The 23,887-nt window shown below is 38.2% G+C and overlaps 4 protein-coding genes across 4 annotated transcripts in view; 1 reads left to right on the plus strand and 3 right to left on the minus strand.

Moving 5' to 3' along the window:
* si:dkey-6n6.1 (uncharacterized protein LOC100170811 homolog) overlaps positions 1 to 5,041 on the minus strand; it is a 6,432-nt gene extending 1,391 nt beyond the window's left edge. Inside the window, exons 1-8 of the mRNA XM_057356732.1 lie at positions 4,850 to 5,041; positions 3,738 to 3,869; positions 3,125 to 3,297; positions 2,438 to 2,966; positions 2,039 to 2,154; positions 1,039 to 1,171; positions 739 to 896; positions 280 to 419 (exon numbers count right to left, since the gene is read on the minus strand). Coding sequence (XP_057212715.1) covers positions 280 to 419; positions 739 to 896; positions 1,039 to 1,171; positions 2,039 to 2,154; positions 2,438 to 2,966; positions 3,125 to 3,297; positions 3,738 to 3,869; positions 4,850 to 5,006 — 1,538 coding nt within the window. The 5' untranslated portion in view covers positions 5,007 to 5,041. The remainder of the gene's footprint in view (positions 1 to 279; positions 420 to 738; positions 897 to 1,038; positions 1,172 to 2,038; positions 2,155 to 2,437; positions 2,967 to 3,124; positions 3,298 to 3,737; positions 3,870 to 4,849) is intronic.
* Positions 5,042 to 8,069: 3,028 nt separating this feature from the next.
* On the plus strand, positions 8,070 to 13,448 carry tpk2 (thiamin pyrophosphokinase 2). The gene is made up of 8 exons (XM_057356534.1): positions 8,070 to 8,297; positions 8,392 to 8,630; positions 8,726 to 8,789; positions 8,890 to 9,020; positions 11,682 to 11,800; positions 12,363 to 12,495; positions 12,572 to 12,668; positions 13,031 to 13,448. The coding sequence occupies exons 1-8, from the start codon at positions 8,234 to 8,236 to the stop codon at positions 13,075 to 13,077; spliced, it is 894 nt and encodes a 297-aa protein (XP_057212517.1). The 5' UTR covers positions 8,070 to 8,233; the 3' UTR covers positions 13,078 to 13,448.
* On the minus strand, positions 13,261 to 20,142 carry rhoaa (ras homolog gene family, member Aa). The gene is made up of 5 exons (XM_057356535.1): positions 20,033 to 20,142; positions 16,099 to 16,254; positions 15,803 to 15,923; positions 15,111 to 15,241; positions 13,261 to 14,956 (listed from the first exon to the last, which is right to left on the minus strand). The coding sequence occupies exons 2-5, from the start codon at positions 16,252 to 16,254 to the stop codon at positions 14,783 to 14,785; spliced, it is 582 nt and encodes a 193-aa protein (XP_057212518.1). The 5' UTR covers positions 20,033 to 20,142; the 3' UTR covers positions 13,261 to 14,782.
* A 1,844-nt stretch (positions 20,143 to 21,986) lies between these two features.
* On the minus strand, positions 21,987 to 23,840 carry ndufb11 (NADH:ubiquinone oxidoreductase subunit B11). Its single transcript, XM_057357119.1, has 3 exons — positions 23,567 to 23,840; positions 23,189 to 23,322; positions 21,987 to 22,211 (listed from the first exon to the last, which is right to left on the minus strand). The coding sequence occupies exons 1-3, from the start codon at positions 23,756 to 23,758 to the stop codon at positions 22,082 to 22,084; spliced, it is 456 nt and encodes a 151-aa protein (XP_057213102.1). The 5' UTR covers positions 23,759 to 23,840; the 3' UTR covers positions 21,987 to 22,081.
* Positions 23,841 to 23,887: the final 47 nt, after the last annotated feature.

A 23,887-nucleotide genomic window follows, 5' to 3' on the forward strand; every position in this document is an offset into this window, starting at 1 on the left:
TTATATATTAATATATATATATATTATATATTAATTCAGTTATTTAAATGTTTGCAATAAAACGTCCTTGTGGTTTTATTTGGTTCTTTTCAGATTCATTACAGTAACTGTCCTCCAGGTGGCACCACGGAGCAGATCCTGTCTATAATTGAGCGATCGCCCAGTGTCAACGCAAAGTTGTTTATTGTAAAACTAAACAAAAGTGTACTTAAAATCAAACTTTGACCTTAATATTATTTATTTTCATTTTTGCAGGCCAATAATATACTCCAAACTCACAGTAAGTGTATCCATGCCCGGGGATCAATGCGGTCTTCTCGGATCCGGTTATGGCTGAGATTCAGAACTCTGAGGTTAATGGTCTTGTTGAGGATGCCCGAGTGCACGACCTCTATCTTGTTGTCAGACAGGTGGAGCTCCTAAAATCATTAAACAGAAAGGTAATAAACAACATGATACAAGTTCAAGGTCAACAACATTTCCAAGTATCTTCAACTATGTATTGCATTCTAGTTCTGCATTGTTTAGACACCTGTAATATGAAAGTCAATATAACATTGAGAACATGAGTCAATATTGAGAGTCATCGTGAACGATTTATTCTGTGTTATTCTGTGTATTTTACTATGTAGAAAAATCTTGACTTTAAACTACTTTTAATCAACTTTTTTAATCTAGTGTATTAAAGTGTATAAATGTTACATTTTTCCAAAATTTTGAGACAGACGTCTGACTGACCTGTATTGAAACAGGCAGGCCAGATGGAATAGCTCTAAACTTATTGTCGTCTAGTCTGAGGTAAACAAGCCTCCTTAAAGGTCTAAAGGTCAAAGGCGAGACATTTCCATCATGAAAATAATTGTCCTCTAACTCCAGTGTCAGCAGATGGGAGAGACCTGAAACCAGAATAAGATGAATCAAGATAAAAAAATGAACGCTTATTTCTCTTGTTTTGGAGAAACACATTAAAATGTTTCTAAGACTAGTGATATTATGAAACTGTGTGAGGTTAGACAGTCACTGTGGTCGTGTGTTTACCTTCAAAACTGTGGGGAGTGAGACCACTGAGTTTATTATCATTCATCTTGAGCTCCACCAGAGAAGCGGGGAGAGCCGGCACTTTAGTGAAGTTGTTTCCATCAAGGCTCAACCTTCTGAGCTTCGTCAAGTTCTGCAACAGGCCGAGAAGAAACTCACAACACTGTCAAAGCCACTCAAACAAACATCTCAATGCTTGCGGTTTGACACTGAAGCCAAGCTCCAAAGTTACACAACACAGATATTCAGAGGCATGAAGAACACACATTTCCCGATCACGTTACCGAGCACCGGTCAGAACAGAAATATTCAGCGAACATGTGAAAAATACACTACCGCTCAGTCACATATTAAGCTGTAAATTCTATACTTGGTGCCAAGGATGTATGACACACTGGTGAAAAAGGTAAAGATATAAAGCATTGTGTTTCTTCTCAGGAGGCATATCTATCAACTTAAAATATTCACTGCAGCACCCTGGTGTGAATTGTCTCGGTGATGTCAGACCCGAGATGTTGTGAAAACACGTCAGCTACTTGCTAAATATCAGCACAAGGTCTGATAACTCACCACGGTGAGTACGGTATTACTCTTACACATCCTTTTCTTATCAGAGGTGCTAACATCTTTCATTCTCCCCATTACTTTTGTCCACCTGTCTCCTGTGATGTTCACATTCACCCCTTATCAGCCATTAACCCCCTCACCTGTGCTTTATTATTCAATTGTCATTCCAAACCTGTATGACTTTCTTTCTCCTGCAGAACACAAAAGAAGATATTTTGAAGAACGCTGGTAACCGAACAACATTGTCCCCCATTGACTTCCACTGTTTGGACACAATTCAGACATTCCTCAAAATATCTTCTTTTGTGTTCCACAGAAGAAAGCCACACAGGTTTTAAACAGCACGAGGGTGAATTAATGATGACAGAATTTTTAATTCTAGACTTTTAGTCTAGAATTAATGCCCATATATCCCTTGACCCTTGTTCCTCACCCTAAATACATCCATTCCCAAAGAGGAGTCATCCAGCTTGTTCTTGCTGAGGTCGAGCCAATCCAGGTTGGGAAGACCTGCTAGAGCATGTGCTGGGATCTTGCTGATTTTGTTATCTGCAAAATACCAGAAAGTACAATTTCTGACCTCTTTACGGAACACGGTAAGCTCTGTTTACACATCTTACGTTTGAGTCTTTTTGTGCCATTAATAGAAAATAAAAACAATGCCAGATTTTGATTATGTAGGAACCTTCGAAATCTCCCAAGACATCTGTCAATAACATATCGCACTAAATTTAGACTCCGTAAACATCCTCTTAAGAGTTTCTACTCTATTCTTAATATATTTAATCAAAATGCATTACACAAAGAACAACAAAATTATATTTTGCCACACCTGCTAGAAAGAGACTTCTAACCCCTGGATCTCTGATGATGGGCATTTGGGTGATGCCAGAGCTTCCACATGCAATAAGAGACTCTGATAGCAGGCAGCCAGCGGGGAGTGACTCCATATGAGAAGAGCTGCGTAAAACTGGACGCCCAAAACTGTTGGGGGCTGGCAGTGGCCTTCCGGTGGGGAGGATCACACTTTTTTTAGTGGGAGGAGCTAAGGGCTGTTGAACTTCTGGTATTGCTGGATTGTGTGTCAGTGGCATAAGACGTCTTTCAATCACAGCAGGACGAACAGCCGATCTAAACACTGAAATATGGCTGCTGTCATCGTCATCATCATCGCTATCACTGTCATTCTCTAGATAGTCGTCATCATCGTGGTAGTCATGATCGAAATAGCTTTGTCTCATAAATGTTTTTCCTGGGGATGTTACTGGGGTCTTGGGCAGTTTTCCAGGCCTGAGACGCACAACTGCTTCCTGGTTTTTTCTCAGAGGAGACGCTTGCTTCTTGGGGACATTTCGGAATGGCTGAAAAGAAAACATAAATGTTTATTACAATTTAGGGAATGTCAAAGTTTTTTATGCATTTATTTATCTATCATTATTGATATAGAAATCTAAAGATCTTACATGTCTACTGTACCCAACTATAATAATTCGTGTCCAACTACATGTACTGTACATACTTCTTTCGCTGGGGTGACCACCAACTTGTTCATCTTTGGCTTCACTTCCAGAACCTCTTTCCCGACAGGTGGTTTTCCATTTCCTGTCAGTCTGTGTTGGCTACTTTTCGAACCTGTTTTCTCCGCAGTCATTGGGTTGGGCTTGTTGGCCACAGACCTTTGGGTGGGAGAAGCTAGACAAGATGGTGCAAACAGAATTCAGTACCCACTACTAGGCATCCTACTCACTTATGGCATATTTCCGAGTACTGCATTGCACCAGACTAAGAGCCAATTTTTTACATAATGTCCAGCCTACATCACTGCAAGAATGCCCAACGTCCTCTTCAGCTTTACTACAATTCACTAAAACAGTTATTCTGTAAATGGCAATCCCGTGATGCAATCAAGTAACATATGAAAACATAATTCATGACAATCTGAAAATATAAAAATTCAGTTGAGCTTCTATACTTCTATAACATTGACATTTACTTCAATACATGAATGATCTTGGATAAATAAATGACAGCAGTCAAGCAGAACGGTGGATGAGAGCGAGAGAGAGAGAGAGAGAGAGAGAGAGAGAGAGAGAGAGAGAGAGAGAGAGAGAGAGAGATAATGGTCCTCCCACCTCTGGCTTGGCAGGGAATAGTTCGGCAGTTTGCCGCTCCATCTTTACATTGGCACACTCTGCACGGCTCTGGAGACCAGAGAGCCCCATCAAACAGAGAGATCCCATTCACCAAGCACTGGCTGCTGAGACCTGGCATATACACACACAGTATTCAGCATTTTTGGAACACAGAAAGCATTTGGACACTTAAGTGACCCACACGTGTGAATGTCACTGCATTAGACAAGAGACAATGCAAACAAATTATGCTAAAATGAAAATAAAAAGTGAAATGCCAAAATTCATTGATCTTTCCCTCGTGTTCACACTGGCAGAGTAACCACTTGTCTTGTACAGTAATTGTCAAACTGACTATAAATGTCACATTTTTTATCTTAAAGGTGCTGTGTGGAAGATTAAGGAGTACTGACAGAAATGCAATTTCAGCCACCGTAGTGCTTCAAAAGGGAGGGGTGGAGTGAGCCGTTGGTTGCAATTCGCAACCTCACCGCTAGATGCTGCTAAATTTCATACACTTGACCTTTAATTTTTAAACTAATAATTGTTAATAGTATAAAAAAGTTTATATAAAAAAGCAAACAAACGTCTTTTAGTAAAATGTTTGGTTTGTGCTCTTTTCTTTGAAATGAGTGCCATCAAATTGTGATAAATAAATAAATAAAATGTGTTTATACAATTTATGCTTGTGTGGCATGTATATTTATATGTACACACCACACACATATAATATATACTGTAGACACAAACATTTATTTTGAAATCGATTAATCAGCACTATTTCAAATAAATTTCATTTCATTTGAAATTTGTCATTTAGTGCATTAATATTTAATTTAGATTAGTCAATACTAAAAGTTTTAATGTCAAAATATTTAAATTAATATTTTTGTTTCATTTTTAAAATTTTTGCCACGTAAATCAATGCCATCATAACGATAACTTATTCTTACTAAAATTATTCCAAATACTACAACTAGACTAATACTAGATTAAATAAATATATTTTGAATCAATATATAAAACAATAAAACGAAAAAAGCATTAAACAAAGTTCCTGTTGAATTACATGTTTGATTTATAGAGATTTAAACACTAAAAACAGTGCTCACCTGGAAGGAAAGGATTGTCATACTCAGGAGCATCTGCCACAGCAGATAAAAATCGTCTGGAGCTTCTGTGTCTCTCTCCTCTCCTCTTCGTTTGTTTCCCCTCACTCACTAAAAGTGCTACACACAAGCACAGACACAAAGCTAAAGTCCTATACATTGTTAGTCTATGCAGAGCTGCTTCAGGTATGGCAATCTCAGTGATTCTGAGGGCTGCACCCTCTGAAAGGCCAATTATATTCACAGCCACTGGAAATCATGTTTGACCCAGCCCTCCCTCCCTCCTTCCCTCCCAGGAAAAAAGAAACGCAAAGGTGAGAGTACCAAGTGTGGAGGAAGGAATGGAAAGGAAGCAGAGGGGGTGAGAGTGAAAAAAATGAAAAGAAAACATTTCAACAAAGTGCCTCTTTCATTCCACCTGAAGCCCCTCCAACCGCCTCTCCATTCCCTCTCAAAAAACGTCCATCGGTCCCTAGAGCCAAACAAACTATTAGTGAGTTCTCGAGGGGGTAAATCTTATCTTTTACAAGAATTACTGTCCTGACGTCAACGGATACATTCCTAATGTGTGGGATGTAAAATTCATGAATTAAACATATATAAGTTTGTCTTTAAAAGTCTTTTTATATGTACTTCACAGCTAAAGCAAGGTTGATGGAAGAGCAGAAAAAGATGAGTGTAGTTGAGTCACAGCGAGGCTGTCGAAATGAAAGGTAGCTTTGTTTGTCTTTAGGCCAACGATCACCACGCTGTTGAGAAATTCTTCAAGTTCCAATGATTTTTGCAACTTTGCCTGACCATCTCTGTCTGTGTGCGGTCATCTCATTGTGAGCTCTGTAAACGGTTGCTATGACAACCACATCGTTACACAACATTACAGAGAGTGCATGTAAAGTGTATTGTAAGTAGAAAATGCAACATTTAAATTGATCACAAATATTTTTTTAATAAATAATTATTTACAATATGAAGTTATTATATAAAAAAATTATTAGGACCAGAACAAATAAACAATTTGGTTCTACACTCCAGTTCAATATGGCCTCTGTTTGCCTCCCATGTAAAACTGTTAAACAACATTATGTAATACTCCTCCACGAGACATGCCCCCACCTTCCTGTCTTTCATTCAAAAATAAAACACCAAACATCCATATAGACAAACAATCATTTTAAACATGCCACCTACAGCTTCCTGCTTTTGGGGTTTACCCCGTACACCTGCTCGGAGTCTAACCGCGAAACAGAATAATCCAGATATAAATGTCCCAAACAAACAGCACTGAATTGCATTTAGCAACCGTCTTCACCTGTGGTCTGTCTGGAATGAAAGCGTCTGTGAAGATGCTCATAACTAATAGGTTTTTGTGGGATGTGTTCCACCCAAGTTAGCAAGCTCCAAAAATATGGTTTGATGCACAATTGAACGGGGCTGACCTCAGACAGCAAACAGTCTAGTTTGTTCATATTCTTCATGACAACTTGAGAATCAGTGATTCTTTTTTCCCAGTACTCCACGACCATCCACGCACAGCTGGATCCAGACCTGTCCAGAACATGATCTATAGGCCTACCACCCAGACTGTTTACAGCAAATAAACAACCCAAAGTATTTAAAAAGATGATAGATAATTAGATGATAGATAGATAGACAGATAGATAGACAGACAGACAGGCTGATAGATCTATCTATCTATCTATCTATCTATCTATCTATCTATCTATCTATCTATCTATCTATCTATCTATCTATCTATCTATCTATCTATCTCTCTATCTATCTATCTATCTATCTCTCTATCTCTCTATCTCTCTCTCTCTCTCTCTCTCTCTCTCTCTCTCTCTCTCTCTCTCTCTCTCTCTCTCTCTCTCTCTCTCTCTCTCTCTCTCTCTATCTGACCGACCGACCGACCGACCGACCGACAGACAGACAGACAGAATGATAGATATGTAGGTAGATAGATAGATAGATAGATAGATAGATAGATAGATAGATAGATAGATAGATAGATAGATAGATAGATAGATAGATAGATAGATAGATAGATAGATAGATAGACGGACGGACGGACGGACGGACGGACGGACGGACGGACGGACGGACGGACGGACGGACGGACAGGCAGGCAGGCAGACAGACAGATTCTTAATTACAAACTGCCTACTGTTTGATACTTTTCAGCTAGATCTCTCTAACCACAGTGATTACTGTCTGTGTATTTTTAGTGCTCAGTGGTACTGACCCCAAAGATTGTGGTGTAGATTACAGCAAGTGAATAGTAACCATTGCTTTTGCTTTCCCTCTTTACATCTGTTATGGATTTAGAAGCAATGCCTTCTAAAATGCATTATGTGGATTGCTTCTAATGCATCTATGCAGCATTTTTGTGCATGTTTGAAGTAATCATGTTGTAATGTCAGTACTGTCACAAAATGTTAACAGTGAGGTTTGATGTAACAGATGTATAAAGATTTGACTTAACCTGGATGCGTCAACTAAACTCTCCTCCTCACAATGAAATGCGTAGTTGATCAGAAAGGACTCCACTGTTGTCATGGTAACACATAGCAAACTATCTGACTAATCATTATTTCAGATTCTGTGACATCTGTTTACCAGATAAAAGTTATGAGCAAATTTAGCTTCTCTGACTTTATTACATTTCCAAACATGCCGTTCACAAAATAATGTTTAGCACGAAAAGGTCATAAAGTACTATTGTTATAATCACTGTTCTGTACAGCGACCACTGTCATTGAAAAGACCAAAAATTATAAAAGATCCTGTTCAAACGGGAACCTATATTCATTTATTTGTTTTACGATAGTAATGATAATGGTTAACTTTGGGAGGACTGTTGTTGTTGTTGTTGCTGCTGCATGTTTATTACAAGTTTATTACACATCTCAAATAATGACCATAATGTGTGTATCCATATATGAATGAAAACGGTGGGGACAAGCCATGACCAACCTTTTTTTAAATCATATTTGTTTATTGTACTCAAATTATGACCATAACTTTGCACAGTATTGTAATTTTTAAATGACTGATGGCCTTCTTTACTGAATGTTACATTTTCACAGAACTTATATATTCAATTCTTGAAGTAAATTATTTTGTATATTTTTGGGTTTATGTGCGATTTGGTGTAAATTCGCCCTCTAGTGGTGAAAGCATTTACAAGCAACGCTCGCACAGAATCGCGTCATACAACACCACCCAATCAGCGCTCACATCAACAGGAACAGTAACAATGGAGGCGAGAATGAAGGACGTGGGTGTGTGACAGCATGTCAAAGGCACTTTTAGCGAAAACACCCAAATATCATGGTGCACTCTTTCTGAGCTGAATATTCGCCGTCAAACGTGCGCGATCGACCCAAAATGGCTTCGTGGTCGGAAAAAATGATGCAGCTGCTGCGTCGAATGAATAACTTCCATTTACCAGGTGGGGATAGAAATAAACCCATATCACATAACATACGTTACGTATAAAATTCAATTACATGTTCGACTAAAATCTATGTATTCTTTTACCTCAGGTTCCAGTTTAGAAAGCTGTCTACGTTTCGAGGTGGCCGGTGAACAGGTGGGATGGATTCCCCCTAAAATAGCATCAGTTCTTGGTCGTTTTCCTACTGTCTTTAGACCGTATGGAAGTGCTATAACCCTGTGCTCCAGACTGGACACATTTGAGAGCAGATCGGTTGCTGTGGATGATGTTCTGCAGGAGTTGAGGAGGGAGGCAACCTTCACATGTCTCATAGGCTGGAGAAATGAGGTGGGTCATGCTTTCTATTCACCATCATTAGCTTTTCGGCCCATTACTGTTTAGGACATATTTCAAGATATCAGTATATTTATCCTTTTTTTTAGCAATACGCAGTGATGCCTAGGTATTGCGACCCTCCGTTTATGTATATGGAGAGAGCTGCAACAAGTGAGTCTATGCATGATTCGCTCCATCTATAGTTTGGCAAAGTGAGGTTAAGATCTGACAGGACAGGTCATACCTGTTTATGAATGATGCCCAAACGCAGGTTTGTTTGGAGTCAAGCGGTACGGAGTCCATATCAACGGCTACACCAGGGATTCAAGTGGCAACCTTAATATGTGGCTGGCACGACGATCTCTGACCAAACCGACCTATCCCGGAAGACTGGACAACATGGTAATTATCAGCACATTATTACCACATGTATTACACGCTTTCACTTTAGTCATCAAAACATGCAGAATAGCACATTATTTGGTCAATCGTTTTCATTCATTTGACATTTGGCAGATGCCTTTATAGCTACATTTTTTTTACAGTGCATTCAAGGCGCATTTTTTATCAGTATCGTCGCTGTCGGGCGGAATCCTCGTATCTCCAAAACCATTATTTTTCAGGAAATTAAAAAAACTGCATATTTTTTGAGTTATTAAACATTGTATTGTTAAAGTTGGTATTATACCTTATATTGCTATCATATACTGTTGTGTACCAACATTAACACAACATTTCCCCAAAACCATGTTTAATCGGAGATACAAGGTTTATGACTTGGGAGCAGGGAGATACGAGATTACGCTGTCATTGATAAGAATGATACGGACACAGACGTCGCTGCTGCCAGCAGTGTTCATCAAAGTCTGCGGTCGCGTTGATTCTTTTGACAAGAGACGAGGCTTTAAGAGCTAATGAAAGCTAATGATTGTGGTTACATACATCTTCCTAAACTCTATTTTAAACGTTAGAGCTATGAGTGATGCAATACCAAAATAAAACGTTAAACAGTCTAATATAGGCGGAAATTAATCTGCACGCAAATAAAGTCGGCGGTCGCGTTGAGCCTCTTGACAAGAAAAAAGGCTTCAATAGTTAACCAAAGATAACGACTGTGGTTACATACATCTTCCTAAACTCTATTTTAAAGGTTTAAGAACTATAAGTGATGTCATACAAAAAACGATGAGCTGGCTGTCTAATAGGCGGAAGTTAGCCGAATCTGCTCGCAAATTTACCTTCGGGCTTCCTTCTGCACCGAAGCATTACAGCTATCGATTTTTAACTAAACAGGCCTACTCAAATGTATCTAACCTAACTATTTTCACTCGTTATTGTCTAAAAAAACTTTCAATCAGGAGACATAAATAATGCTGAGCGGCTCCCGCGGAGCGAAGAAGAGGTGGAGTTACGAGACTTCTCAGACAGTTGAAGTGTCCAATGGAGTTAAGAGATTCGCACTCAAGCTATTTTCAACACTTTAGATTGGTTAATAATTTGTAAAAAAAAAAAAAAAAACAGACCCACATGGGGACTGACCAATAGCATCGATTTGTGAGAAAATATGAAATTGACCAAATTGGACATAGGAGGTTTCCGCCCGACAGCGACGGTATGCTTTTTTTAAATCACTGCATTCAATTACAGTCATGTATTGACTCATATTGCTTTTCTGTCACTTATTGGAGACAGTGTTGGGTGTAATGGATTACTAAGTATTTCATTACTGTAATTAAATACAGTATTGTACTTGAAAAAGTAATGTGAGAAATTACTCTCCAAGTAATTTAATTACAGTTGCTGCATGCGTTACAAACTGTATATATTTACAGCAACTAGAAATTATTTCTTTTTTGCTGAAATGTATTTATATGTGTGTGTGTCTTTGTATACCGTACATGTCTCCTGTGGTGTGACTATTAAACTATGCTTAATTTCAGTTGAATGAATCGAAACATTGAAGGGCCGGACGGGGTTTAAACCTAGTTCCAGACTAATTTAAACGTGAGAGGTGTCTTGATCGAAAACAACTTACACTGACATCTTAAAATATATCAGTGTGTGATTGTTTTGTCTCAAGATGCACATCAGTAATGTTTTTTGTAAAGTATGTTTTTAAAAACAATTTAATTAATTTAATTAAGGCCTAGTCCTGACTTAAACTAATTCCTTCCCGGGAAACCGGCCCTTAAAGTTTAAAAAGGTGTTTCACTTCTGTTGTCTGTGTGGTGAAGGTTGATACAGATTTTAATGCAAATAATTTTTAGACAGTGTAATTAGTCATTTATATACAATGTAAAAAATTTGGTTATTTTTAATTAAAGGGGTCATATGGCGCGAATACGTGTTTTTATGTGTCTTTGCCCATGCATGAATTAGTAAAACGTAAAACACGTAAAATTGCAAAAATGAAAGTGTCGGAACAAAAGATGCATTCTATCTAAAAGCGAATGCTCACCCAGACCTGCCTGAAACGCCTCGTGTAACCACACCCCCACAAATCTACGTCAGTTCGTGGTATGATTTGACTAAGACCGCCCAAATGTACACACAAGTAAGGTGGGCGTACCTGTCAGTACAATTGCTTTGGAACCTGATGTTCCAAATATGACAAGAAGTGTTACATTTCCATCACACACTTGCAGTTTTTGACCAATCACTACGCACTGGTTAACTGGCCAATCATAGCACACCTCGCTTTTCAGAGCGATGAGCTAAATAAAAAATCTGTGCGTTTCAGAGAGGTGGGGCAAAGAGGAGATACAAACATGCACGGTATGTGGAAAATACCGCGTTTTGAACCTTAAATCGTGTTTACACATTGCATTACATCTAAAACAAATGATCATATTCGTTTTAGCCGTGTCATATGACCCCTTTAATATTTAGATGTTACCTGGGACAGAAAAACTACATTTTAAGTGCATGTATCTGCTTAAAAGTAATGAGAACACTATATATCACATACAGTAACTTATACTGTATATAGATAATAGACCTAAACTTCAGTTTTAATTTTGTGACATGTCTTTATAGTGTTTACTTTGATGTCCCTTATTGCAGGCAGCTGGTGGACTGGCAGCAGGCTGCAGTGTCAGGCATACAATGGTAAAAGAGTGTGAAGAAGAGGCGTGCATCCCCCCAGGCCTGGCAGAGCAAGCACGTCCTGTGGGAACGGTGAGGTAAATCATTTTATTTCTTTTCAGAGCCGTTAAAAGGACATTAATAAATATGTACAGTATATTATGTATTATGTTGTTGAAACGTAACTGACAGTTTAGATGATTTCTCCATTAAAGTAAATAACTAGCCTCTGAACTGTCACATGTCATTTCTGTCCAACTATTTTGTTAATGTAGATACACATCTCCAAACAGAAAAAGAATTGTTAGATACTAAATGAATAAGATGAAAGAGCATGTTACATTTTATCCCTAAAATCTTCCTTCAGACATCAAGGGTGGATCTAAACATCCCTCTAAAGTCTCCTGCAAGCGAAGCTGATTAATCCAGAAGAAATGCCAGAAATAGCCACCAATTGGCAAGTTTCCAAAGACATGTTCAGAGCACACAAATTCACAGAATTCAAGCTTGAAATGGGCTCACAACATGCCAGAATTATCAGTCAAGGACAATAAGAGCATTATTTCTTCCTGGAAACATCTGACTATGTCTAGCTTGGTGGAAAGGAGCTCTGTGATATTGCTTCTTCAATTCACGGCCGCCTGTTTTTTCTCTCTGTAGCTACACCTACGAAGATGACGAAGGAGTTTTTCCTGAGTGTCAGTTTGTGTTTGACTTGGAGCTGCCTCTCAATTTTCAGCCTCACATTGGAGATGGAGAAGTACAAGCGTTTTACTACTACCCCATTGAGAAGGTTATAGCATTTCATTGGATTTAGGTTTGATGCCTGTTGTGTAAACCAGCGTGTGACATATTGTATACATTCTTAGGTAAAAGATCTCCTGGTCAGTGAGGAATTTAAGCCAAACTGTGCCATGGTGGTACTGGATTTCCTCATCAGACATGCCATCATAGAGCCAGACTCAGGTTTGTAGCACACAATACAGCATCTGATACCTTTATAACAAATAGAATTGTTTTCATTTCGCCTCATAATTACCAAATTGACATAACCTGGCCGTATGACATTTGCGATTCTGTAAATTATAAGACTTAAATAAGAGTGTTTTGTGTTGATCTACAATACATTTTATCTTCATACAGTTTTGTTCTAATTGTTGATTTCTGTAATACGATTATCAATACAGTATTGTTAGGTAAAATATCATAATACTAATATATATTTATGCTACCCCCCCTTTTAGAAATTAGAATTTGATACCATGTTGTATTGTTTACTCACTTTTAATTATAAGCTAAACATGACGTTATTTTTCTTCATATTTCAGAGCCATATTATCATGAATTTGTTGCTGGATTGCACAGATCATTATAAAGACTGACTGATAGTTTGACAACCTTCAACACTTTGGTGTTTTTGTGACCTACCTCCTCTTGTAACTCTTAATTGTCTCAGCATGTCTACTTATTTTTACCAGAGGCCACGTCTTCAATGGCAGGTAATGAGTAATGTACCTGATCAACCTGAGAACAGACTAAAATGAAAACCCATGCAAATTTACTCTATAAGAATTTATTTTTTCAATACATTTCAATTGAGTCTGTGGAAATCCGTAGGATGCACTGGTATACAAAAGATAATTGATGCATCAAAGACTCTTGTTTTTCTTACAATGAAATGCAGAATCTCATCTATGAAATTACTTGCATTCAATAACATGGCATTAAATGGCTCTCTCAAAATCACATTTTGCACTACGTTTCCTTCTTTATTTCTTTTAAAATGTTTAAATTCTAAGATACTATAACTTTTAAAATATGCAAAAATGATATAGTATAAGCCAGTAGAATTTCACAAAAAAAATAAAAAAATAACATACAGTACAGTAGAGGGAATAAAGGGAATATTAAAATAGAAAAACTGTGAAAGTGGATGGAGTTTTCATTTTTACAGTGGGAAATGAGCAATTACATTTACTGCTGCACACCAAATAAAAAGCCTGCCATGCAGGCAAGAGGAATACAGGATAAATTTGATGTTTATGCAGATGTCACGTGTTAGAAAAAGCATATATTTCCAAACACCGAACAGTGTCTGACAGTCAACGTACAGAGGTGCATTCATATCTGTAGTTGAGCTTTGAGTGCTCATTAACCCAAAACTTGTTTTAATTACAATACATGAGCAAGCACATAAAATACTCACAAAAGGGTGAATTAGTATCGTCATCGCTTAATGCATTTTACTTTTATAGGCAAACGGCAAAAAATGTAAGCGTTATATGTTTACTCCTAGTGGAATAAGGATTTGTAAGACTACCACTACATTCAGCTATTTTAAACCAGTGACTAATCCGACAATTTTGCTGTGGGACAGGAGGTCATAGAAGAACCAGTCGTATTAACAGACAGAATTAGCATGTTAATGTGGGAAAAAGGAAATTGTAGTACGAAAGACTGGCATGAATGATTTACATAAGACGACGTTGGGTCCCTGGGAGGTTTATAAAGGGCATCGTGGGAGTTTTTCGTTATGTGGCCAATGTTCTGATCCAAAAACAACTCCCTGCTTGACATGTAGTATACACGACGTAGGGTACTAACTAATGCCTTGTACACCCTGAATAATGCACTTTGTGCCAAAAAAGGAATCTTTTTAGACCAAGTCCTTTGTTTCAGTTCCTGTTAACAATGCTGATATTCTATCCTGAAGATGTGGTATGGGCGCAACAATACATCAGTTATAATCCCACCCCCAAACCACGTCAATCTTACCCTACAAATAGCTTGTGATCAGTCTGAAAGCTTAAGGTCAACTAATCTTGATTTGAAAAAGGACTGATGTCAAACATATTGGCCATAATAATGTTGAAGTCCCTTTTTACCAGGACCGGTCACTACTCAAGTGTAGTTTCCTTTGGCCTGTCTTAAAAAAATGACCCTCCCTGACCCCTACGCACATAATTAACACTAGGGGCATTTCATCCCTCTGTTTGCAGCCTTTATAGCTCTTTCATTTTCCTTGGCCTAGTTTGGTTACCCCTTTCCCTCCCTCTTTTCATTTTCTTTTCCTGCGTTCTTTATAGCAAAGCACAGGCGTTCTTCTTGCCACGTTTCTTAGCTTGGAGCGCCGCTCTTGTGGCCATTTCAAAAACTTCCCTCACGCCATCCTTAGTTTTAGCTGAACACTCAAGATAGCCGAATGCATTGATGCGATTGGCCATGTCTCGGCCTTCCTCTGGCTTAACTGGTTCCTGTTTAAGGTTGAAATCAGGACATTAGTACACCTTAATAACAAGCTCTCATAACGTTTTGTATAATATACAATATATAATAATAAAATATAAACATGTATATATACATTTATTTTATAGATATATCTTTTTTTAATTAAGGCAACTCACACACCTGTTTCATCTTAAGTAGTTCGCGTCGAGTATGATCATCGTTCCGTAAATCTTTTTTATTACCAACCAGAATTATTGGAACATTTGGACAGAAATGTTTCACCTCCGGCGTCCATTTTTCTGGGATATTCTCTGTATGAATACAGTTACTTTTACAGTCAGTTCTAAGTTCTAAGAATCAATATACTTGGCTGATATATACAATATCTATAGGGTTAACAAATACATTCAATACGTAAAAAATATTTTGTGGCTGTAAATCAATGTCTGCTAGCTTAGAGATCATCTATATGCTAGTGTACTCCTAAATGTTGACATCTACTTTTAGCAGATATGGAGATAAAAAATTGCAGCCTCTCTCTTCCAGGAAAACAAGCCAGAAATAGTTATGACTCATCTTGCACTGAGGGGTTTATCCAAATGTATCCCCTAAAAACAATTTGAACATAAACCAACATCTATTGGTTATAAAATAGGGAAAGGCTTTTTGCCCTTCCTGTCCCATCCTCCTGTTAACATAGGAAGCACATCAACACAAGAATGAAAACTGAGAGTATTGACACATTTGTGATTTCTTTAACATACATATGGATAAAACAAAGAGAATGAAAGTGTTATATCTCTGTAGTGTTACAATGTTAACTTCAGTTAATCTCTCTGTAAAAATGTTTATTTCAAAACAGATAATCTTACCCAAACTGTCGGGGCTGTCTATGGAGAAACACATGAGGATGACATCAGTGTCTGGGTAGGAGAGGGGTCTCAGCCTGTCATAGTCCTCTTGTCCAGCTGTGTCCCATAGTGCCAGTTCCACCTGCCACCAAATATATACACATACTGATACAGGACTAATCTTGTCGAGTGGTTATTTTAAAGATCTTAATGAAAAGATCATATTGAGAAGTAATAGAAATAAATAAGAAGTAATAAATCAAGACACATGGTCTGTCTCAACCAGCGCTGATGTGGGGTTATAAAGGCATCCTCACCTGTTTGCCATCCACCTCAATATCAGCAACATAATTTTCGAACACAGTGGGTACGTAGACTTCAGGAAACTGATCTTTACTGAAAACGATGAGTAAACATGTCTTTCCACATGCTCCATCCCCAACAATTACAAGCTTCTTACGAATTGCAGCCATCTGTAACACAAAAGGAAGAAATTAGCAAATAATTATATAAGAAGTATGTGGCAGTTGTTCAAACTCTGTATTCAGGACCAATTTTGTTGCTGATTGAACCGTAATTTGACAAAGAGAGGAATATTGTATTCTGTTTAATATGGAAGAACAATTTTATGTGCTGAACACTGCTTTAGAAAAAATGTGTAACAGTCATACTAATATAAAAACATAATGCTTCATTGTGTAAGGCCTTCCTTTATACACCTCTAAAGAGATTAGATAGATTCTTCAACCTGGACCTTAAATAAACTGGATTGTTGTATCAAGCTTTATCATGCTATAGCCAATATGCCAATGGTTTTAAATTGATCAAACAATTTGTTGTTTACTCATCTGCATTTAATTGATTTATATTTATATATGCATGTACGTTTAATTACTAGAAAATATTAGAAAAGTGTCATTCTAAAACAAAGCTTAGCAAATTCTATTCTTCTGTCTCCCCTTTATGTGATAAATGTAAAGCAGCTGAGGGTACCTTGGCGCATCTTTTTTGGTTCTGCGCACAAATTTATAGTTTTTGGTTTGAAATATTCCAGTTTTTTGCCAACGTCTATGACTGTGTTTTATTTCCTGACCCAATGATAGCAATTTTTGGTTGGTCAGTCCCTCAGTCCAGAGGTTCGGTTATCTGTTCAATATGGTATGATTGTAGCCAAGAAAGTTATTCTGGTTTGGTGTAAGAAAAACTCCAGGCCTCTCTTCTCTGACTGGCTAAATGGACTCACCTCCACGTTGCATCTTGAAAGAATTAGATATACTATTTCTGGGAACTCTGCAAAATTTGACAAAACGTGGGAACCAGTTTTTACTTTTCTGTCAGCCATAAAGTCTAACAGGGCTCTAGAGTGTGACCTTATTTCTCAATGGTGCCACTAAAAAAGATCTGAGGTCGCACCGGTGCGACCAGCCGTTCGAGGGAGAAAAAAAGTCTCCGGGACACTTAAAGTCTCCCTGTGATTCAACAACAGACACACATTAGGCCCATATCGTGGTCTAAACCAATCAGAGATAGTGAAGGGCGGACCCCCCTCTGATTGGCCGTGGTCCAGATATTACTGTACGTGTGCGCGATCGCAAAAACAAAACATACAAGGGATGATCAAAAGTCCAGACACTATGCACATGATAAACAACGTAAAACTTGCTTCACTGCTTATTAGTTGTTGTCCGTAATGTTTGCTATAGTTTCCTTGTGTTCCTCGTTCTTTAAGTCAAACGGTTTTGTACAGTATTTTTATAGACTTCAACACTAGGAAAGGCTTTTTTTTATTAAATTGTTATTAGAGTAAGTCTTTTACCACTGTAAAGTGACTTTTACTTGTGATACTGGACTGTTGTGCTTTTATTTTCATCACTTAACTTTAAACCCGTTTTTCTCCCAATTCCGTTCCTGAAAATCATAACGCTTCAGCCGACCTCAGCCATAACTTTTGTTACATACACAAGGTATGAGCAAAATAAAAACTGATTTGGAAAGGGCTTGAATATGGTATCAAAAACTGTAATATATAAATTTGCACCATGTGTTGGGTTTTCCCAGATCGAATCACATATGAACATAAACATTAAATATATAAATGAATATAAACAACAACGGCTTTATTGGGCATTCAGTTGTATTAAAATACAACAAGTTCCGAGACGCAACTACAGTGTGATGACGTCACAAACATACTAATTGCCACCTAATGCCACCTTGCACCATAGTGACTGGTAATATAGATTATGACGGATTTTTTACGAGCCTGTCAGTCAAAATGACGGACAACAAAAAAGTCTAGCGCAACCTCTGGTGTGTACGTGTGAAAATGCGTGTGCTGCAGTCAGACAGAGAGAGGTGAGGAGCCTATAGGCCCGTCAGTTAAACAGAGTGATGTAGCGCGGATGATGAGAGAAGATGAAAAGAACGATTGACAACTTTTTCGTGAATAATGTTAAGTTAAGGCCTGATCCGTCCGAAAACCATAAGCAATGCTGACACGGAGCCATCAACCTCCCAGGTTATATCAAGCCCTGGTCCATTTATCTTGAGATGTTTTAAGTTTAAGTTTCAGTTCAGTGAAGCACTTTAAGCGCCAACACTTTTTCAGTAAGTTACCTTTCTTGTAGAATTGTGCTTCAAATAAAGAACTTTATGTTGACCAGATTGTTAGTTAATCATTTACAAGTCAAATTTGCCTATATGGACAGCGATTTAAAAAAAAAAGTTAACTAGTAAAACTGCGGTGTTAAATGCGATGCGGTCGAAAATTTGGGCGCACCTAACTTTTGTGCTGGTGCACCTAAGAAAAAAAGGCGTACCACCTTAGGCGCACCAGTGCAAAAAGTTAGTCTAGAGCACTGTCTAATGATCAATGTAGTATTTATTTTAATTCAAAGTTGTATCATGCACTTTTCACAGCCTTTTCTGTAGTTACTGTGATTACTGCTCATAGGTGAGGTTGGATTGGTACATGTCACATACAGCACTGAGTTTTGTCATATGGAGAGACTATTTTGTTTTTTAATGTTAAAAAAATCCCAATAAAAATAGTATTAACGTTTTTTTTAGAAAGGGGTGCCATGTTTTCAAAAGGTTTAGGAACCACTGATTTAACCTGACATACTGTACATGTTTACTACTGTTCCAAATATTTTGTGTTGCTTCAAAATAAAATATATTGTGTTCAATGGTTTTGACCCACATTTTAAAGCTGCAATTGTACCGCCATACCTTGAAACCGTGTTTTGCTTGAGGTTATCATACAGTCAAAATATCATACCAGCCCATGCCTAGATACACTGGTGCATCTATAATTATTACCAACAATATTTCACTGTTTCTAGATTACCAAGAGCCAGGAACATTCACTTTTGTACACAAATACTCAAAAATAAAAGAGGAAGGCTTTGAACAACTTTGGTGAAAGACATACGCATTTGCACTGTATACAATTCTAAGGGGAAAAAAGAAGTTGACGAAATATACATATTTCAGCCATTTCCACGATTGTGTCATTACAGCACTGCAGTATAAACCCCTCCTCAAATACACATACACCTCCCAGCTGCTGTCATAACACACCGCACCCTACATTCACTCATCAATGCAAGCAAAACATACACGAAGCAATATACGGTCCTAAATGAATTGACTCACTATACACCCTACAAAGCTGAATGCAATCTGTAGGTTACTGTCGCTTTGACCTTTATAATTTTACATTGAGTAAACCACTGTGTCACCAAGCACGAAGGCAAGGAAGCTCAATTTAATGGACCATTTCGAGATACAAAAGCTCTTCAAGAGGCAAAAGTGTTGAAGAATAAACTAACGGGTGTGAAGAGCCGCATGTCTGCGCCAAACTGGACCAGCCTTACCCGGTAACTCCCTACGCTTAGAGGGACGTCTCATCTTATGTTCAAATAAACGCCAAAACGGGCAGAATTTGGCTAAGGTTGAACTTAATACGACAGCGACACACCCATATTAAACTTTCTGGACTTCTTACAGCCTTGATCCGTGTAGTTTAAGGCCAATCTAAACTCATGTTCGGTATCTTGTTGTCCGTTTCCGTCATCATCACACATAGCTGTTAGCGCTTAGCTAGCCGATCATTAAAAGCATCATTTGATTTAACATATTGGGAGTGTTTTTAAAGAGACCGGTCGGCAATATTGTCGATAGACATTATGATAAATTTATCAACACATCGATTGGTGGTACCGGAAGGTGTATTTGTGCGAGTATTACCGTTTTCGTTTCAGATGTCCTCGCTTTCTTTATCTTTTCCTGTACGACCCCAAGGCCCCGCCCACAGACGGTGCCACGCCGCTAAGACACGCCCATTCCTGATCGTCTCCACCACGCTCTGATCTCCACTAATCAGAATCGGTGACGATTCAGTGACGTCAAAAAACAAGAGAACAGCAACGAGTACCACTTGTATTTTTTGAACGACTGGGTTGTGGACTTCTGTATAAAAGACCAACGACTAAACAAAAGATTTAAGTAATTAAATCAATTAAACGTATTGTTACACTTGGTATTACTTTGCTATATTGATATTGTAATAACAGTGTATCATTCGTAGTTTACAAATAAAGGTGGAAGACACTTAACCAAATATCTCTGCAGTTAGTGATTACGTTTATTATCAACACATTTAATATGAGACTTTTATTATAGTTCTGTGCATCAAACTACATTACGACAGTTTCCCAAACTTCAGAGGGTGAGGCCCTCATATTCTTTTTTATTTAGGGTCCGCACTGTTTCCCAACCCACCCACCCACCCACCTTACAGTGCGCATCCTACTTCTAAGGGTCTTAGTGAGACCATGGGGTGAACTGCAGCTCCTTGCCCATCCTTTACCACAGCCAGGCCGCTAAATACATTATTTCTCAGGACGCTAAACTATGGGCAGGTGTTGGGTATTTGAGATTTGCCATCCTAACCCTTACCATAAAATGACCAAATGCTGCAAAAGCTGCCTTATATAGCCTGGGATCGGACAGCACTCTTTGTGATGTCATCAACAGACATTACCACAATGGCACCAGAGACTGGTTGTTTATTACGTCATGACATTAAAGTTGTGAATTTCCCTGATTATTAAGGAGTATTGTTGCTGTTTGATGAAGAACCATTAAACAAATTTCCATCTCACCCAACCCTAGAGCTACAAAAATTTGTGACATTCATAAATATCTTATATAGTGATGCTACCGATGATGTCCTGCATCGCCTTCACCCTGCACACTGCTCTCTCCCACTTTACCTTAACAACAAGAACGCATATGTGAGAATGCTGTTTGTAGACTACAGCTCAGCATTCAATACCATAGTGCCGACCAAACTTGGTTTGAAGCTCCAACCGCACTGCAGAGAGTTGTGCGAACTGCCCGTCGTGTTGTGGGAGATGAGCTTCCCTCTCTCCAGGTCATCTACACCAGGCGGTGTATGAGGAAAGCCAGGAAGATCATCAGTGATTCCAACCACCCGAATCACAGGCTGCTCTCCTTGCTGCCTTCGGGCAGATGAAACCGGAGCATCTGGTCCCGCACAAACCGGCTGAAGGACCGCTTTTGTCCTCAGGCTATTAGACTGCTCAACATCAAAAACTGATACACTCCACACGCTCACACTTCTTTTTACCATGCACTAGTTTCATGGACTATAATGCATCATGCATTGCACCTAATGCAATAACCATCCATTACCAAACTTACATACCTTTATCTGTACTGTACTAAATGCACTATATGGTTGATCCATTGTACATGCACGTTCATGTGTACACCTGCATATTTAATGTGTATGTTCAACGTCTTATCAATGTGTATATACTGTCCATATGTGTATAATGTATATTGTCTTTTATGTACAGTCTGTCTATTTATACTTTGCACTGTTCGTCTGTGTAAAACCATTAGATTCAGCATTTTCTTATTCTTGCAAGAACCGTCTATTTCTTTCTTTACGAAACTATAGCTGAGGTAGAACAGGTAACCAATTTACTGGATTTACCTGCAGATAAAACATTTAACACGGTACAGTAACTTGTAAATTATTTTGTGCTGTGTACTTTTCACTTTTATACACTGTTACTACAACCCTTACCTGCCAAAACGTAAGGTAACCTAAACTTTTAGGGTTTATGCCATTTCACCAAATGTGGGTTGCCTACTGAATTACCACATACACTTATATTAGAACATATATTTTTATTATAACAGTTGAGGAAAGTCTAATGTACAAGCAAACACAAATGAACAGAATATTTATTGACAAAATGATGTCTACTCGTCTCCAGACGAGGGGAGAATAATCTTGCTGGGGTCATAATAATTTTCAGTCATGAGTGGAAGTCCCTCAGCCTCCCTCTGTTTGATCAACCTCTCAGCTTCCCGACGCGCCCACTGCCTCATACTGAAGAGAGAGAAATGTACATCATGATTAAAGATACGACCCATTACTACTTCTGATGAAATCAGTCGGCAATACAAATGCACACTTGGGTAGAGTAGACCAATGCAAATGAATTCATTTGCAGGTCCATAGGCAAAACTGCTAATATCCAGCTAATGAGAAAGGAATAGAGTAATGAAACACAGGTGATTACAATGTTATGGATGTGACATTTGCAGTCAAAATTTGAAATGCAAACTCAGAGAGAATCCATTTTCCCCAATATATCAAACCACCTGTTTGTATTTTCTTAAACCTTTTCAAAGAGTTCATCATCATGTCATCATTTAGGCCTACCCACTCTCCTTATTTACTCTTTGTCACGTCAATTATTATCATATACTTACTCATTACAATTTACTCGCTCTTTGCATGGAACCTAAAACATATCTATGTTCAATTCATGTCCACCGAATAGACAATAGTCAGTTTGGACTTTCTACTAAATGAGTGTGTAAATTTCCTTCAAGGTAGGTCAATACAGACATAGCGGTTATGCATATATTTTTATGACTCACTTTTGTCTCTCTACACTCCATCTTACACTTAAAAAGCTAAATGTAAGTTTACAATTAGATGTTCATGCTTTAACACCAAGATAAAGTATGGTGCATCCTTCCTGTATACTACATCTTATAGATTTCTATATTTCTACAATAGAAAACTTACCTTTCTCTTTAAACATCTAAACAGCAGGGATTATCACAGGATATGTGCTTTTGTATAAAAATCGCTCCAAAAATCTAAAAAGTCTTTAGTGTCTTAAAAATGTAATGATTGGATTACATAATTCCACAAATTGTTAGAATCTTAACCTTAAATTCTAATTTAATGTCCACATTATGTAAATACATATATTAGGACATTTATTGTTACGATTAAATCTGTCAAATTTAAAGACTAAAGAAAAGGTACACACACAAGGTTCATGTGCTTACCCGTGGTCAGGTAAATAGTGGATGAAAGTGCCTCCGATAACAATGGCCACAGAAATGCCAAAGAAAAACGCTAATCTCATGTTCCATTCATCCACAAAAGTATCATGATGATGGAAGCCATGGAAATCTGGATTCTGCAATGACAAACATGCATATCATTTAACGTTAGTATCATTTTATTTATTCATATCCCTGATATATTCTTGAAGATATCTTTAGTCCAAAACCTAAACATTACATTGTGCAGTGTAAACACGAACCATGACAAACAGTACAGTTTACGCTATATTATAACCTATATTGTGAGACCAGACTAAAATGATAAAACCAAAGTAATAACTTGACATATTTAATAGCATGTGTCTGTGCTCGTCATACCTTTTCAAACGGGTTGACCTCTGTGTGTCCATGACTGTCCTGAAGCGCGGGTGACACGGGCTGCAGATCAGACGCCACAGCCGCACCGGCCGCGCTTGATTTCGGCGTCTGCGACACGCAGCGGGTCCCGAGAGCGGAGCTCAAGCGAACCCGGGACACGACGGGCCAGATTCGGCTCAGGCGCGAAGCCATTTTCTCCGTTTTCTCTGTACGAAGCTGTTTCGGGACAGCTACCGTTCCAGGTTATTTTTTCCGGTTTAATATGGAGGTTTTGCTGTTTGTTGTGTGGACGTTACTGCCATCTAGTGTACTGGTGGTTGC

This window comes from Triplophysa rosa, linkage group LG17 (genome assembly GCF_024868665.1).
Source record: "Triplophysa rosa linkage group LG17, Trosa_1v2, whole genome shotgun sequence".
NCBI lineage: Eukaryota > Metazoa > Chordata > Actinopteri > Cypriniformes > Nemacheilidae > Triplophysa > Triplophysa rosa.

Bases quoted from the DNA above. Each gene is read 5' to 3' on its own strand.
- tpk2 (XM_057356534.1), top strand. From the start codon at position 8,234: ATGGCTTCGTGGTCGGAAAAAATGATGCAGCTGCTGCGTCGAATGAAT. The intron at 8,298-8,391 runs GTGGGGATAGAA...CTTTTACCTCAG, and splicing joins GAATAACTTCCATTTACCAG to GTTCCAGTTTAGAAAGCTGT. The intron at 9,021-11,681 runs GTAATTATCAGC...CCCTTATTGCAG, and splicing joins CCGGAAGACTGGACAACATG to GCAGCTGGTGGACTGGCAGC.
- rhoaa (XM_057356535.1), bottom strand. From the start codon at position 16,254: ATGGCTGCAATTCGTAAGAAGCTTGTAATTGTTGGGGATGGAGCATGT. The intron at 15,924-16,098 runs GTGAGGATGCCT...ATTTGGTGGCAG, and splicing joins TTGAGGTGGATGGCAAACAG to GTGGAACTGGCACTATGGGA. The intron at 14,957-15,110 runs GTGTGTGAGTTG...AACCTTAAACAG, and splicing joins AACTACTTAAGATGAAACAG to GAACCAGTTAAGCCAGAGGA.
- ndufb11 (XM_057357119.1), bottom strand. From the start codon at position 23,758: ATGGCTTCGCGCCTGAGCCGAATCTGGCCCGTCGTGTCCCGGGTTCGC. The intron at 23,323-23,566 runs GTATGACGAGCA...TTGTCATTGCAG, and splicing joins AGGTCAACCCGTTTGAAAAG to AATCCAGATTTCCATGGCTT. The intron at 22,212-23,188 runs GTAAGCACATGA...CTCTCTCTTCAG, and splicing joins CACTATTTACCTGACCACGG to TATGAGGCAGTGGGCGCGTC.